The following is a 15,903-nucleotide window of genomic DNA, read 5'->3' on the forward strand; positions in this document are numbered from 1 at the left end:
GGTAACACCCCCAACTTGTTACCACCCCTCTGTACCCCTACTGAAGGCTAATAGCAATTCATTCATAAAGTCTAGGTAAAATAGTTGTATTAGTTGCGGGTATATGTTAGGGTCTGCTTTAGTTATCTGCTATATTTTTCTTAAATCTTAATCTTCTCTTATCCTTGAAGGCCTTTTGGGGCTTTGGAACCAATTACTCAAGTTGGGGTACTTTTACACTTGCGGCAGAGGATTGCCTGCCGGATCCGTCAAAACGTATGCAAACTGATGGCATTTGTCAGACTGATCAGGATCCTGGCATTTATTTTTTTTCAAATCTTTTTGCCGGAAGACTCGGGACTGGATCCGGCATTAATGCATTTTAATAGTAAAAAATGATGAGCTAAAACCGTAGCATGCTGCGGTATTCTCAGCCCTGAAAAGGCAAAACGACTGAACTAAAGACATTCTGATGCATCCTAAAAGGAATGCTCTCCATTCAGAATGCATTAGGATAAAACTGATCAGTTCTTTTCCGATATTGAGCCCCTAGGATGGAACTCAATTCTGGAAAGGAAGAACGCTGGTGTGAAAGTACCCTTACAATAGTTTCAACATACAATGGTCATCCTGCAACCAATTAATATTGTAACTTGAGGGACCACTGTACTTTCATTTATTTTTATATTCTAATAGATACACACTTGTTAGGGATAGTTATCCCAGCCAGAGAACAGTGTTCCCTGTATTTTACTTGTATAGTACTCAGCTGAATGCATTGCTATTTTCATTGGCATTGCTATAGGTACGAGTTTCTGATCTACTGATAGACTATGTTGACCTCTATGTCGAAGGCTCCAAATGCTATAATGTAATAAAAAAAAAAATGAAGTAATAGATGTGTACCAATCACTATTTTATTAATATTCATACTTTGCTTCAGGCTTGGCTGGCTGGGAGAACAGACTTACTATCTCTGACCGAGCGCACATTGGTAAGATTTACTTGTTTTTGTAAAGATTTGCAAATTTTTTGTGTTTTAAAGGGCTTCTGTCACCCCACTAAACTGTTGTGTTTTTTTTTTTTTTTTGTTTTGTTTACTTATAATCCCTATACTGCGATTTATGCCTACATAATCTAATTAATCATTTTGGTTCAGTAGATTGTGTTAAAAACGTGCTTTTAAAATATGCAAATTACCTTGCTACCAGCAAGTAGGACGGCTACTTGCTGGTAGCAGCCGCATCCTCCGATCCTTAAGACGCCCCCTCCTCATGTTGATTGAGAGGGCCAGTGAACAGGATCGTTCTCTGCTGGCCCTGTTTGCATTCAAAATCTCGCGCCTGCGCCGATTGAATACCGTTACCGCGCAGGCAGCAGAGGACGATCCCGTTCATTGGCCCTGTCAATCAACATGTGGAGGGGGCGTCTTTAGGATCGGAGGATGCGATCTTTAGGATCGGGTGGGGTGTTTGCACTGCCCACCAATGCAAACATTGTAGAAACAATCCCGACCTCTGATGGGGAGCCACTGTCCACTTAATTAACCCCTCAGGTGCCGTGGATGGCAGCGCCCTGTCAGAGGTGAGTCCCCCATCACCATGGGAACACCTCGGGTTTAGAATATACCATCGGATCTGAGTGTTCTCCAATCCGATGGGAATGCCTCTCCACGCCCAGCTGGTCGCCGATCCACTGTTCCGGTAAACAAAGCCATATCAGCCCTGCTACTTGACCGCAGCAGGGCTAAGCTACTGAACAAACTACCTGCCCGCCACCCGGAACTGCATGTCCTGGGCGTCGGGCGACACGATTTCCACGCCCCTGACTTTTTGATTGTCTAATATTACACAGTTATTATAACATAAAGTGGCACATCAGAATTGCAAAAAACAGGCTGTGTCAGGAAGGTGAAAAATTACTGAAAGGGATTAATTTATTTCTAGGTAACCTGATTACATAGATGATGGTAAAAAAAAAAGTCTGTTTCCAGTTTAATACAGTAATTGTTATTACTAAGTTATTGGCTGTTCATGAAGAAGCCTTTGCTGGAGTTGGGGGTGTTACAAAATGGAGGTGTTGGAGTCAGAACTTTGGCTTACCGACTTCACACCCCTGCAGTACAGTAGCATTGTGATGCTGAAATTGCCTTGTAGCCCCAGTGTAATACAAAAGGCTATGAGAGAAACGTGTAGTTTGAGCAAGGCCCCATTCACATGATTGTATGGTTGCCATGTCCGTGTTGCGGACCGCAAATGGCAGGTCCACAAAACATGGGTACCAGTTATGTGAATGATGGATGTGGACCCATTGACTTGAATGGGTCAGTGATCCGTGAATATGTCAAAAGATAGGACATGTCCTTTGCAGAGAGGAGGCACGAAAACGCATGGAAGCTGATCTATGGGCGCCCTTGCCTACGCACAGTAAAAGGTACAAAATGTCCTATCATATTGTCGATCACAGACCCGTTCACATCATGGTGCAGACCCATTGATATGGAGTTCATACCGCAGTTGCCTATGTTTTCGGGACCTGCTGTTTGCGGTCTGCAACATGAGCACGGGGGCCATACGGTCTTGTGAATGGAGCCTAAACCTCATTGGTTATTATAGTTGCTATAAATATGTCCTTGTCATGTGATGGGTACACAGGTGTGCAGCTTGTGTTGTCCATCAAATGACCAGAGCAACTGCTGCATATAGGTTCCTAATGACCTTGCAAACTGAAGAATTTATACAGGGAGTATATTGTAATATTGTGTAACTTTTCATTTTACAATAAGCGTTCTAAGGGTACTTTCACACTAGTGTTTTTCTTCAGGTTTATCACCATGCATTCTGAATGGAGACAAATCTGTTCAGGATGTCTTTAGTTTAGTCTTTTTTTTTTTTTTTTTTTTTTTTTTTTTTTACTTTTCAGGGCGGTTTTATCTCCGTCCAAAATTCCAGAACACCTGCCGGATCTGGCATTAATTTACATTGAAATGTTTTAGTGCCGGATCCGGCATTAAAAATGCCGCAATGCTGGATCCGTCCTTCCAGTCCTTTAAAATTGTGGGGGGGAAAAAATAGAAACGGATCAGTTTGTCCGTATGACAAACGGACAGACGGATCCGATCTTGCAATGCATTTGTGAGACTGATCCGCATCCAGATCAGTCTACAAATGCTGTCCGTTTGCATACAGATTGCCGGGGCTGGTAGGCAGTTACGGCGATGGAACTGCTTGCCGGATCACTCTGCCGCAAGTGTGAACGTAGCCTTAGCTAAATTTTCAGATAGATTTTAAACCTTATTTGCAAAAGCCTACGGCTTAACAATAGTATGATTTCAATGGGCCATTTGACTATGAATTATTATATATTCCTTCTGCATTCTCTAAGTAATTTAACTTTATTTATTTTTTTATTAAAGTTTTTGACTTTCACCAAGCTGCCGATGGAATCCAAGAAGAGCAGAGGCAAAAACAAGCTGGAAAGAAGTATGAATACTACACAATAGTTTGTCATTATACAAGATTATATTTTGTTGAGTAGAATTCTTTGTTAGTGTAGGCTGCATTATTTAGCAAAAATGGATTTACCTTATTTTTGCCCTATAAGACACACTTAGTAATGGTCTGAATAGGGGCCTTATTAACATTGGGGGTCTGAGGTCTGATGAAAAATATTTTTATTGTCCTCCTCTAAAACCTAGGTGCATCTTATAGGGCAAAAAATACGGTAATCAATTTTTGTAAAATTAAAATACTTTAGCTTTCACTTGTTCAACCAACTACCCAATCAAACCGACTATACAGACTATTGTATGCTTATATGATTTATTTTAGCAGTTGGAAACAACATTCTGTTCCTTACATTTATACACTCCTCAGTGTAAAAATTGCAACACCATGTAGGAAAAGTCAGCTAGCTCCCAGTCTCGTTTCAAAGCTTGGATCCACATCTCTAGCTGTTAAATAGCCTGAGGGCTGGTTACATGGTCTTCTGTGTATATGGGGGGGAGTAGAGTTGTTACCCATCTAATCACTCCTGTACCTAATTAGGCCTTTTGATGTCACACTATAGACATTTACTACCAGCCTCTAGATCCTGATGGCAAATAATTTGGAACCAACACACCACAAACATCAATTAAGTTTTCATTTTGCACTGTCCCTGTCCAAACCGATCAGTGGCACGGGCCTCCATCAGGTCCCTGTGCTGTAGTGACTGGATCCGATGGCTGAGAAGGCAACCCGATGCCTTGCAGAGGCATCAGGGCTTGCCTTCTATGGAAGCCTAGGAGACCCAGCCCCCAGGTCTAGGCAGCTATCAGTGTATTACACTGATGGCTCAATGTAGTACAACACAGCAAAAACAAAGTTTCTCGTGAATGGCATTGGGGGACACAGCACCATGGGTATATGCCCAGCTGACACTAGAAAGAAAAGTGTTGGCTCCACCCATCTGGGCTATACCCAATACATATGCTGGAGCTAACTATTATTATTATTATTTTTTTCCTAGTGTCAGTAGGAGGCAGACATAACCTGCTTAGTTTCTTTGCAGGTCCTGCTGTGTTTTTTTTTTTTTTTTTTTTTTTTTTTTTTTTTTGGTTTCTCTTTCACAGGTCCAGCAGGCTGGGGCTCCATCGTGGACTTCCACCATAGTTGCATCCCCTGCGGGCACGTACATTGTACTTAGCCGGTCGCCCAGTCCCCACAACTGAATCCACAATGGATGCCGCTATTCCGAGGTTTGCCTGTTGAGTCTGCCGATGGGACGACCCAGCTGCGCCTGAAGATGTCTGAGAGTAAGTAAGGATAGATCCCTTCATCCCGAATCTTCCCGTGGAACTAGGGAGAGGGGGGTCCTTATCCATAGTCAGGGTGCCCTTGTCCCCCTGCCCTTCTGTCATTCTTTTTTGGGGCTGACAGGTCCTCAGTGGCTCATGGAGGTCACACTCTTGGTCACTGCATCTTCTGTCTGTCCTCCCGCACCTCTGCCCGCCTGCCTGTCCTCCCGGACCTCCGCCCCCCTTGCTCTCTAAATCTAGGTCCCGGCTTTTGCCTAGGCCGCAGTGCTTCCTTGCCTGCCGCTTTGCTTACACCTACTTCTGGCCTCCCCTTCCTTCACCCTCGGCAGTCACTTACCCTCCCGCTCCCCCTCTCCCACCTTCCTCAAGTTTCCGGCGGGCAGCGGCTTCCGGTGTGATTCCTGGGCGCGCTCGCTAATCGAAGCCCCAGCTTTTTTCCGGCCTACTCGGCCGTGATGGTACCGCCCCCTGCCTGTTTCTATGGTCATGCCTGTCTGGGGAGGACTGTAGGAGGAGCCTTCTCCCCATCCTCCAATCCCATCCTGGCGCGGGCTTTCTGCCTGAGGGGCGGGCATTTTCTGCTGGAGCTTCGAGGACAGAGCAGTCTCCTCCATCTTGCTGCACGAGGTTCCACCTGAGTCTGGCGCACAGTCTTCTGCAGCTGCTGCTTTCTTTGGGACACAGCACCTGGTGTCCGGTAGGTTAGCTTCGGCTGGCTGTTTGTTCTTTCTTACAGGCTCCATCCTCGCCCTCATGTCCTCTGCCAGACAGGACCCAGTGCCCAACCCCCCTCCTGGGATTGTCACTTATTTTGCTTGCACTGGCTGCAATCAAAAGATGCCGTGCGGTCAATCTGGTCCCACCTGCGCACAGTGACTTGCTCCCAGGCCCTCCCAAGCTGCCCCGGCCGCCACTGCTGTGTCTGTCCCACCTGATTGGGCCATGTCCCTGTCTCAAGCCATATGTAACCTTGCCAGTCTCTCCCAGTCTATGGTGCAGTCACTGAATCGCTTGCAGGCCCAAATCGCGGCCGCCTCAGCACCCAGTAGGGAAACTCCCACAGTCGGGGTCTCGCTCTCGCTCTGACACCAGGTCCACAGTGACCTTGTGTGCTCTCAGCTGGGTTCCGCTCATCCTCAGTTTCCTCGGTTCACTTACTGGATAAGTCCGAGTCCGGCGAAGTTTCATCTTCTGCCACTCCTGGGGATACCTCTGGCTCAGATTCCAGATCTGAGCAGAGCGCATCTATGTCTGCGGCCATGCAGGATCTCATAAAGGCAGTCAGGGACACGCTCCGAGTGCAGGAGGGTCCCTCTTCTGCGGCCCAGGAATCCGTGTCATTTCGCCGGACCTCCTAACCATGCTGACATCGACGCACTTCTGGCTAAGGAGTGGTGTCACCGGGATAAACGACTTCAAATCTCCAAGGCGTCTGATGCCTTTTTTCCTTTTGCAGAGGAGTCAGTCAACCTATGGTCTGAACCTGCTCAGGTTGATACCCAGGTGGCGTGCCTGGCCAAGGCGACCACTCTTCCTTTGACAGATGCTGCTTTCTTGTCGGATCCTTCTGACTGCAGCAGGGTCCGCTGTCCGGCCAGCATTTGCTGCGTCTTGGGTGGCTAAGACCTGCATGGTCTGGACCAAACAACTCATCCGGTCCTTGCCCCAGGATTTCCTGCCCTCGCCTCTCAAATTCTCCAAGCATCCCGCAACCTCTGCGATGCTTCCATGCAATCGGCATGCCGCTCTAGTAGAGCGGCTGTTAACTCCGTGGCCATCCGCCGCACGGTCTGGCTCCGTAATTGGGCGGCAGATGCGGCTTCCAAGGAGGCTCTCATTTCTCTCGCTTTTCTAGATGGTAGACTTTTTGGGAAGCGCTTGGAGAAACTTATTTCTGAGGCCACGGGGGAGGGGGAGGGTAAAAGTTTTCTTCTTCCCCAAAATCGACCTCACCACCACCGGCTTCGCGATCACAGCATTTTCGTTCCTTTCGGGGCTCCTCCACCCGCTCAGACAAAGTCTCCTAGTCCCTCCTTCAAGGCCAAGCCTTCCTGGTATGCTAGACCAAAGCCTTCTAAGGCTACTTTCACATTTGCGTTTGGGGTTCCACTTGTGAGATCTGTTTGAAGGCTCTCACAAGCCCCCCTGAACGGATCCGTACATCCCCAATGCATTCTGAATGGATGCAGATCCATTCAGAATGCATCAGTTTGGCTCTGTTCCACCTCCATTCCGCTCAGGAGACTGACGCCCAAACGCTGCTGGCCGTGCGGATCCATTTGACGTTGACACAATATGGTGCAATTGCAAACGGATCTGTCCCCCATTGACTTTCAATGTAAAGTCAGGAGTCCCTATTAATATACCATCGGATCAGAGTTTTCTCCAATCCGATGGTATATTTTTTTTTACTTGAAGCGTCCCCATGTACATAACTGCCCCCTGCTGCCCGGCACCACCCCATCTCTTACAGGGGGCTGTGATTTGCACAATTAACCCCTCAGGTGCTGCCCAGTATTAAAAGCATTGGTGGCAGCTAGGCATATAACCATGGTGCTGTGTCCCCTAATGCATCCTACGAGAGAAGGATTTTACGGTGAGTGCAAAAGTCTATTTTTTTTCTTTCACCTTCCCTAACTAAAAGTGTAATACCAAGCGCTCAAAAAGTCATCTGTACCCCAAAATGATACCAATTAAACAGTCGCATCATCCCGCAAAAAAAGGCCCTAGACGATCAGCAGAAATTAAAAATAAATAAAAATATGGCTCTCAGAAAATGTCAACACAAAAACATGAGCTTTTCTTTTAAACAATGTTTTCACTTAACACAGATTTGACAAAGAAAAAGTATACACATTAGGTACTACTGCATCCGTAATGACCTGCTCTATGAAAATATCACATTATCTACCCCCTCAGGTGAATTCCGTTAAAATAGCAAATACATTTTTTTTTTTTTTTTTTAACAGTTTTTGTCACCTTGCCTCACAAAAAGTGTAATGCCAAGCAACCAAAGTCATATTGTACTGGTCCGTCACATCATCCTGAAAAAAATTAGCCCCTACTCAAGACTAGCTGAAAAAATAAAAAAATAAATGGCTTTTAGAAAATGGCAACACAAAAACATTACTTTTCTTTTAAAAATGATTTTACTTTGTAAAACTTAACAACAAAAAAGTATACATATTAGGTATCACTGTGTCTGTTACAACCATGCAACTATCATATGATCCACCCGCTCAGAGGAATTCTATTGGAAAAAAATAAAAATAAACTCTGCCAAAACAGCCATTTCAGTGCTCCAGACAAAAAAAAAATACCTAGTAGCCATTGGCTCCTGAACTGAAAAATTTAGGAGCCAAATTAAATTTTTAGTCGCCAAATCGAAACCGAATCAAAATTTTGGTATCGTGACAACGATACGCTGATCAGATTGGCGTAGGATTGTTTTGATAACAAAATTTTGATTTGCTTTCGTCACCATAAAAAGGATTGCGATACTCAATACCGCGCAAAAAAAGCGTGCATTTCGCATTTTATGAAACGTTCGGACCATAATAGAACAGTCCTATCCTATTTTTGGGGTCACAAGGTGACAAAAAAATGGCAAATGCTCACCACATAGGAGATATTTTTTAATAATTTAATAGTTTGGACAGCGCTATGTAATATGTTTATTTATTGTTTATATATTTTATATGTAAAATTGGGAAAGGGGGATTTAAACTTAATATTTTAGGGTACTTTCACACTAGCATTTTTCTTTTATGGTATAGAGTTCCGTCCTAGGGGCTCTATATCAGAAAAGAACTGATCAGGCATATCCCCATGCATTCTGAATGAAGAGTAAGGCCTCTTTCACACTTGCGTTGTCCGGATCCGGCGTGTACTCCACTTGCCGGAATTACACGCCGGATCCGGAAAAACGCAAGTGTACTGAAAGCATTTGAAGACGGATCTGTCTTCAAAATGCTTTCAGTGTTACTATGGCACCCAGGACGCTATTAAAGTCCTGGTTGCCATAGTAGGAGCGGGGGAGCAGTATACTTACAGTCCGTGCGGCTCCCGGGGCGCTCCAGAGTGACGTCAGAGCGCCCCATGCGCATGGATCATGTGATCCATGCGATCACGTCATCCATGCGCTTGGGGCGCCCTGACGCTCGCACGGATGGTAAGTATGCTGCTCCCCGCTCCCCGCTACACTTTACCATGGCTGCCAGGACTTTAGCGTCCCGGCAGCCATGGTAACCATTGAGAAAAAGCTAAACGTCGCATCCGGCAATGCGCCGAAACGACGTTTAGCTTAAGGCCGGATCCGGATCAATGCCTTTCAATGGGCATTCATTCCGGATCCGGCCTTGGGGCAAGTGTTCCGGATTTTTGGCCGGAGCAAAAAGCGCAGCATGCTGCGCTATTTGCTGCGGCCAAAAAACGTTCCGGAACGGAAGACATCCTGATGCATCCTGAAGGACGGACTGTCCATTCAGAATGCATTAGGATAATCCTGATCAGTATTCTTCCGGCATAGAGCCCCGACGACGGAACTCTATGCCGGAAGAAAAGAACGCAGGTGTGAAAGAGCCCTTATCCGTTCAGGATGTCTTCAGTTCAGTCATTTTGACTGATCAGGCAAAAGATAAAACTGCAGCATGCTACAGTTTTATCTCCGGTGAAAAAAAAACTGAAGATTTGCCTGAATGCCGGATCCAGCATTTTCCCCCATAGGAATGTATTAGTGCCAGATCCGGCATTCAAAATACCGGAATGCACCCGCACTAAATCCGGACCCATTCACTTCTATGGGACTGTGCAGATGAGCGGTGATTTTCACGCATCACGAAAATCGCAGCACTGTGCCACCAATGTTTCATTGCTTTTGTCAGCTAGTTTAATAGGGTTAATTCTAGTGAAACCCTTTAAAACTTGGATACTTTTATTATGAGGCATTTCCTATAATTGATTACTAAAACATTGTATTCTCTGCCAAGAACTCAACAGATTAGAATTTATATGCTTCTGCAGATATTACCATATTTTTCGCACCATAAGACGCATCTATGTTTTAGAAGAGGACAATAAGATTTTATTATTTTTTCATTACACCTCAGACCAGCAATCAAACCCCCAATGTTGATCAGACCTCAGCTTACAGCCCCAATCAGACCCTAGATCAGACCCCAATGCCTTAGATCAACCTTCAGCCCTCATGTCAGCCATCAGCGCAAATAAAAAAAATAAAACCACTGCTCCTGGACACCATCGCAATCCTCTGCATCCTGCTGTCGGCTGTGCTATGTGAACCGTTGCGCACTGTGTGCGGTCACAGAGCGCCCTCTCGCTGTGCACAGCCGAGGACCAGGAAGCGGTGAGTAAAGCCTTTACCGCTTCCCAGTCCTCCGGTACTAATGAGCACTTCCATAATGGGAACATTTTTCCCCTACTTTGCGTCTTATGGGGCGAAAAATATGGTATTTCTTGTTAAGCTCTTTCATGTAAAGATATAAGATGTCTGACTAGAACAACATGTCAGACTGTCCCATAAGACCTCATTCTTTTATGACTGTATTGGGGGCGACACTTTAGGTAAGGCAGTTAGGTGGTTGAAGGTATTGTGATCGTCCATATTAGGGTTGTTGAGATACCAAATTTTTTATTTGGTTTCGATACCATAAAAAAGTATAGCGATACCACGCGAAAAAAATAAAATGCCAATGCATTCTACATTTTTATGGAACATCTGGCCCATTCGAACAATCCCCATATTTTGGTGGGGGGGACACTGGGACAAAAAAAAAAAAAAAAAGTGAAATCGCGCAGTATTATTTATTTTTGTTACGGCGTTCACCGCATAGATTTATAAAAATATTTTAGTAGTTTGGACTTTTCAGATGTGGCAATATATGTTTATTTATTGTTTATATATTTTATATGTAAAATTAGAAAAAAGGGGGTGATTTATACTTAATATTTTGGTGTTTTTGTTTTTTTTGTACTTTTTATTTAATAACTATTTCCCCCCTTAGGTGCTAGAACCTGGGATCTTTTAATCCCTTGTCCTATTCACCCTAATAGACCTCTATTACGGTGAATAGGACTTCACACTCTCCCTGCTGCCCTGTGCATAGTGCACACAGCAGCAGGGAGCTTACCATGGGCTTCAGTAGCGTCCTGGCTGCCATGGTAACCGATCAGAGCCTGATCACAACTGCCACTGCACCACCAATGAAGAAGGGGAGTGGACATAGCCAGCACCCGACCTCTGACAGGGCTCTGTGATCCGCAGCAGTTAACCACTCAGGTGCAGCACCCAGCTCCCTGTCACAGAGGTCAGGTGCAGGCTATGTGATTTTTGCCGCCGAACCCTCCTTTGTGTATTTATATTGGACATTAATTTTCATTGGTGGCGCAGTGCGCCCTCCCTCTCCTCCCCAGTATTAAAAACATTGGTGGTGCAGAGCGCCCGCCCCTCTCTCCTCATTAGCAGTGGCGGCACAGGGGCAGGGAAAGAGTAACTCCTCCTCCCCTGTGCTGCTGAGGGAACAAGGCACACGCTGATAGCTGCGCTCTCCATATTCTCAGATACTGGGCTGTGCAGTAGCTCAGTCCAGTATCGATAAAAGGCAAATCCTGGTACCGAACTGATATTGGGACAAAAGTATTGATTCGTTATCGATATTTCGAGATCTGCAACAACCCTAGTCCATATTGACTTTTTATTTTATTTTAATTTTTTTGCTTATTTGATTCATTTTTCCATCACATTATACCCTGCTCGTTTTCTGGAGTTATGACCACCCTGCAATCCTGCAGTGGTTGCTGTGCTTGCACACTATAGGAAAAAAGCGCTGGACCATAGAAGCAAGCATAGGGACATATGCACCGAAGCTCCCATCCCAGCCACTTCATATCTACGCTCAATCGGTGGCTGTAACCCCTGGGAACGAGCAGTGTATAATGGTTGTGTGGCTCTTAATTGGAGTGTTCCCATAATTTCTGTATCTTGAAACGTAATGGGGGACATTTTTCAATAAGAACCCTCACATCACAAGAAGTGGTGATTTTTCACCTCATTTATTAACTCATTTGGAGTAAATCGAAACGCATTTTACACCATAATTCTGGCTCAACATGATTAGTAAATAACATTGTTGCCATATTACTTATAAACTGTTAACTATGTCCCACATTGCCTTTTTATGAGCAATAGCATTTCATGTGTGATTTATTTATTTTTTGCAGCTTGGGCACCACAAAGAAGGGGATTGGACCAGTGTATTCTTCAAAAGCTGCAAGAAGTGGCCTTAGAATGTGTGATCTTGTTTCAGATTTTAGTGAATTTTCCAAGAGGTTTGTGCAGCTTTAATGTTTAACCCCTTCCCAACTGCCTACTGGGTATAAATATCCTATAGCCCTGTACAGATAGCACATATATAAGCATTCATGCAGCGCTGGGATTAAAGCTCCTGCAATCTAGCAAGAGCAGGTCGGGTCCTGGCTGTGAGAGACAGCGGGGACCCTGAGGAGAAGACAGGATCGGTTTACTACAGCTTCTGCCTCCTTCTTTGCCTGAAGGACAGCGCTGCAGGAGCGCAGGTATGGAGAGCGAGAAAGTCAGTGTCCTCTTTTAATGACCTCCTGGGAGACATATTATGTGCCAAACATGAATTAAAATATACGAAAGAAAAAAAAATGTTAAAAAATAAATTAAAAATTATGCAGTCGCTATCAAACGGTCACCATACATGCTCAAACCTATACATGTTACATTTGAAAACAGTTGTCACAAAATAGGGAACCCATTGCAATAATTAATTTGTCAGTTTTAATATTTAAGAAATAAAAAGCTATAATTAAAAAAAATTACTTTTTAATAATTAGCGTTCTTTCAAATTAAACCTAAAAAAACATTCTATTAAGTCCTAAGTGTCCAGTAAGAAATAATAATTGCAGAAATTATTTTGGTAGTCAAACAAATAAAGAAGCTAGGGTCACTAAACCAACACATGCACAAAATCACAAAAAGTTGTCTGGGCATTCAGGCCTTTTTTTTGGCCCGGTCATGAAAGGGTTAACCTCCAAGACTAGATCAACTTGCACTTTAGTTTTTAATTCATGCCTTTCAATTGCTATAACGTTTCAATTTTTTATTTTATTTTTTTAAATATGATCATTCAATCACGAACACCATAGAATGCAATAGTTTACTACTGCAGTCTGTAGTGATTCTCTGCACTGTTAATCTCCTTACAGTCAATACAATTGGAAAAACCCTCCCGAAAATGCCACTTTTTGACTGTAGATTTTTAATATATGTCTGAAGTAAATATTGTTGGTGCAGAACTCGGGGGACACAATTTTTAAACCCTAAGGCCTCTTTCACACTTGCGTTGTCCGGATCCGGCGTGTACTCTACTTGCTGGAATTACACGCCGGATCCGGAAAAACGCAAGTGTACTAAAAGCATTTGAAGACGGATCCGTCTTCAAAATGCTTTCCGTGTTACTATGGCACCCAGGACGCTATTAAAGTCCTGGTTGCCATAGTAGGAGCGGGGGAGCGGTATACTTACAGTCCGCGCGGCTCCCGGGGCGCTCCAGAGTGACGTCAGAGCGCCCCATGCGCATGGATGACGTGCCATGCGATCACGCGATCCATGCTCTTGGGGCGCCCTGACGTCACTCTGGAGCGCCCCGAGAGCCGCACGGATGGTAAGTATGCTGCTCCCCCGCTACACTTTACCATGGCTGCCAGGACTTTAGCGTCCCGGCAGCCTTGGTAACTATTGAGAAAAAGCTAAACGTCGCATCCGGCAATGCGCCGAAACGACGTATAGCTTAAGGCCGGATCCGGATCAATGCCTTTCAATGGGCATTAATTGCGGATCCGGCCTTGCGGCAAGTCTTCAGGATTTTTGGCCGGAGCAAAAAGCGCAGCATGCTGCGGTATTTTCTCCGGCCAAAAAACGTTCCGTTCCGGAACTGAAGACATCCTGAACGGATTTCACTCCATTCAGAATGCATTAGGATAAATCTGATCAGGATTCTTCCGGCATAGAGCCGAGCACGACGGTATTATGGCGTCATTCGTCACAACTGGCCTGATGTCAGTTCCGTTATACACACAGCAGGGAGATTCCTGGACTGGTCATGTCACTTCCGGTATGTGGAGGAGCTTCTGTGGGAGACGCGTGGCAGACCGAGGCATTGACAGTTAATAAAAAGCACATGTGGTGTCAGTTGATGTCAGCGTCCTCTTGGTGGGGTTGAAATGGAGGGGAGTAGACACTGGCATGGAGGCTGGAGAAGCAAGAGTGGTCTTGGGGTCTGAGAGTAGTTTGCCTTTTTCTCACCATCTTGGTGTACTGAGGTAAAATATAACCTAATGGCATTGTGGTCCTTTTCTCGCTCATATCCTTGGGGTCCACAGGACTTTGGTTATAGCTTGCTGCTGCCACTAGGAGGCGACACTAGGCTGAAAACTGTTAGCTCCTCCTCCTCCTCCAGCCTGGAGAGAGCATATCAGTTTTTAGCTCAGTGTTGTAGGAGGCAGACCTCCCTGGTGGCTCTTTTTATTTTTTTCCTTTAGGTTTCAATGGGGCACAGATTTGCGTGGTGTCTTTCTCCCTGGGAGGCTAGCCGATGTCAGTTGTCCCACCGCCTTGCCCCCCCTGAAGAAAAGTGGACCAGGGCAGCCTTGCTCCCCTGCTTCTTCCCACTAGCAATAGGACCACCTACTCGCCAGCCCTTCTCTACCCAGACCCCTGTCGCTTTCTGCCAGCGGCCGTTGGGTGGCCCTGCTGGGACAACACTAAATGGTGAAGATTACAGATGAAGACAGGTGAGTATTAACTCCCCCTGCCTCCCGTCCCTGCTTTCAGGGGTAGCGATCCATCCTCCCTCCTGTTATGCATCGGGCCTCTGGTATTGACCTTGCACAGCAGCGGTTACCTCAGCAGCGGCGGCAAGACACAGTGGGGATTAATTCCAGCAGCATCGCGGCTGCAGCGAACCGCCCCCTTCCTCTCCCTCTCCTAGCGATGCGCTTCATGTCCGCAAGTGTTTATTTCAGCCGGCCACTTCACACCATGGCCGGCATTGTGGACACATCATTGATAACTTCCTGGCTCATGGCTGCTCCTTGCATGCAAGCGCCAGAGCAGGGGGGCGTGGCTTTTTCCCGTCCGGCTTTGCTGCCCTATCTGTGAGGCGGAGCATATTTTCCCGCCGCGGCACTGCCATTCTTCTTCCTGCCGGCTACAAGGAGACACAGGACCTGGGACCTAAAGTTCCCTCGTGGCCAGTCACTTTCACTATGCTCTGCATGTCATGCGCCTCCACAGAGCCATCCCTCCATATTATTGCAGCCCACAGGCGTGCAGGACCCTTCTGGCTGTGGAGAACCTGACTGGGCAAGGTCCCTGTCCCGTGCAGTGGAAGACCTCTCTAAAGTCTCCCATTTCCGCCTTTCTTTGCTGGGTCCTTTGGTGGAGAAATCGCCACCGGCGCAGTCTACACCGTCGCAAGGTGCACAAACCAGGAGCAGGCTTCCTAGCAAGCGTCCTAGATCTAGTCGTCATTCCTCTTGACGCCTCTGCATCCGCTCCCCATCATGGTTCCCGATCTCAGACTTCCTCCCTCTTAGGTGACGCACTATCAGAGGTGAGTTTTCGGATATGGAGATGGACCTGGAGCAGTCTTCTCAGATTGAGTCTATGGTGGATAGTCAGATTTGGGCTATCCGTGACACCTTCCAAGTTCAGGAGGAACTCCCCTCCACCAGCCTCCAGGGAGTGTCATTTTTGCGTTCAAGGCAGACCCCCAAGTCATTATGTGTGAAGTATTGGCTAAGATCCTCTTTCATTTTCGGCAAGTAGGAGATATGATTGATAAGGTAGGAGTTTGCCCTCCATACATAATCAAGACTGTCAGCTATGGAGATGGTGATTGGACATGATCCGACTAAGTGATATTGCCGATGGTGGATAAAATGACGTTGTCAAGAAGGGTTCTGTCCAGAAAGTAGTCGTCTAGAGTATGTTCTGTCCAGAAAGTAGTCCAGTCTAGAGTATGTTTGATGATAGGTTGAGTAGTATGTGTAGTCACGCTGGGGATGCATTCTCCATATGT

The 15,903-nt window shown here is 45.8% G+C and overlaps 1 protein-coding gene across 1 annotated transcript in view; it reads left to right on the plus strand.

Moving 5' to 3' along the window:
- The window catches only part of ADSS2 (adenylosuccinate synthase 2), a 74,297-nt gene that overhangs the window by 20,285 nt on the left and 38,109 nt on the right, over nucleotides 1-15,903 (plus strand). Inside the window, exons 4-6 of the mRNA XM_044289844.1 lie at nucleotides 923-973; nucleotides 3,395-3,461; nucleotides 12,017-12,124. Of these exons, the coding sequence (XP_044145779.1) occupies nucleotides 923-973; nucleotides 3,395-3,461; nucleotides 12,017-12,124 (226 nt within the window). The remainder of the gene's footprint in view (nucleotides 1-922; nucleotides 974-3,394; nucleotides 3,462-12,016; nucleotides 12,125-15,903) is intronic.

The sequence above is a fragment of the Bufo gargarizans genome, chromosome 4, assembly GCF_014858855.1.
Source record: "Bufo gargarizans isolate SCDJY-AF-19 chromosome 4, ASM1485885v1, whole genome shotgun sequence".
Lineage (NCBI taxonomy): Eukaryota > Metazoa > Chordata > Amphibia > Anura > Bufonidae > Bufo > Bufo gargarizans.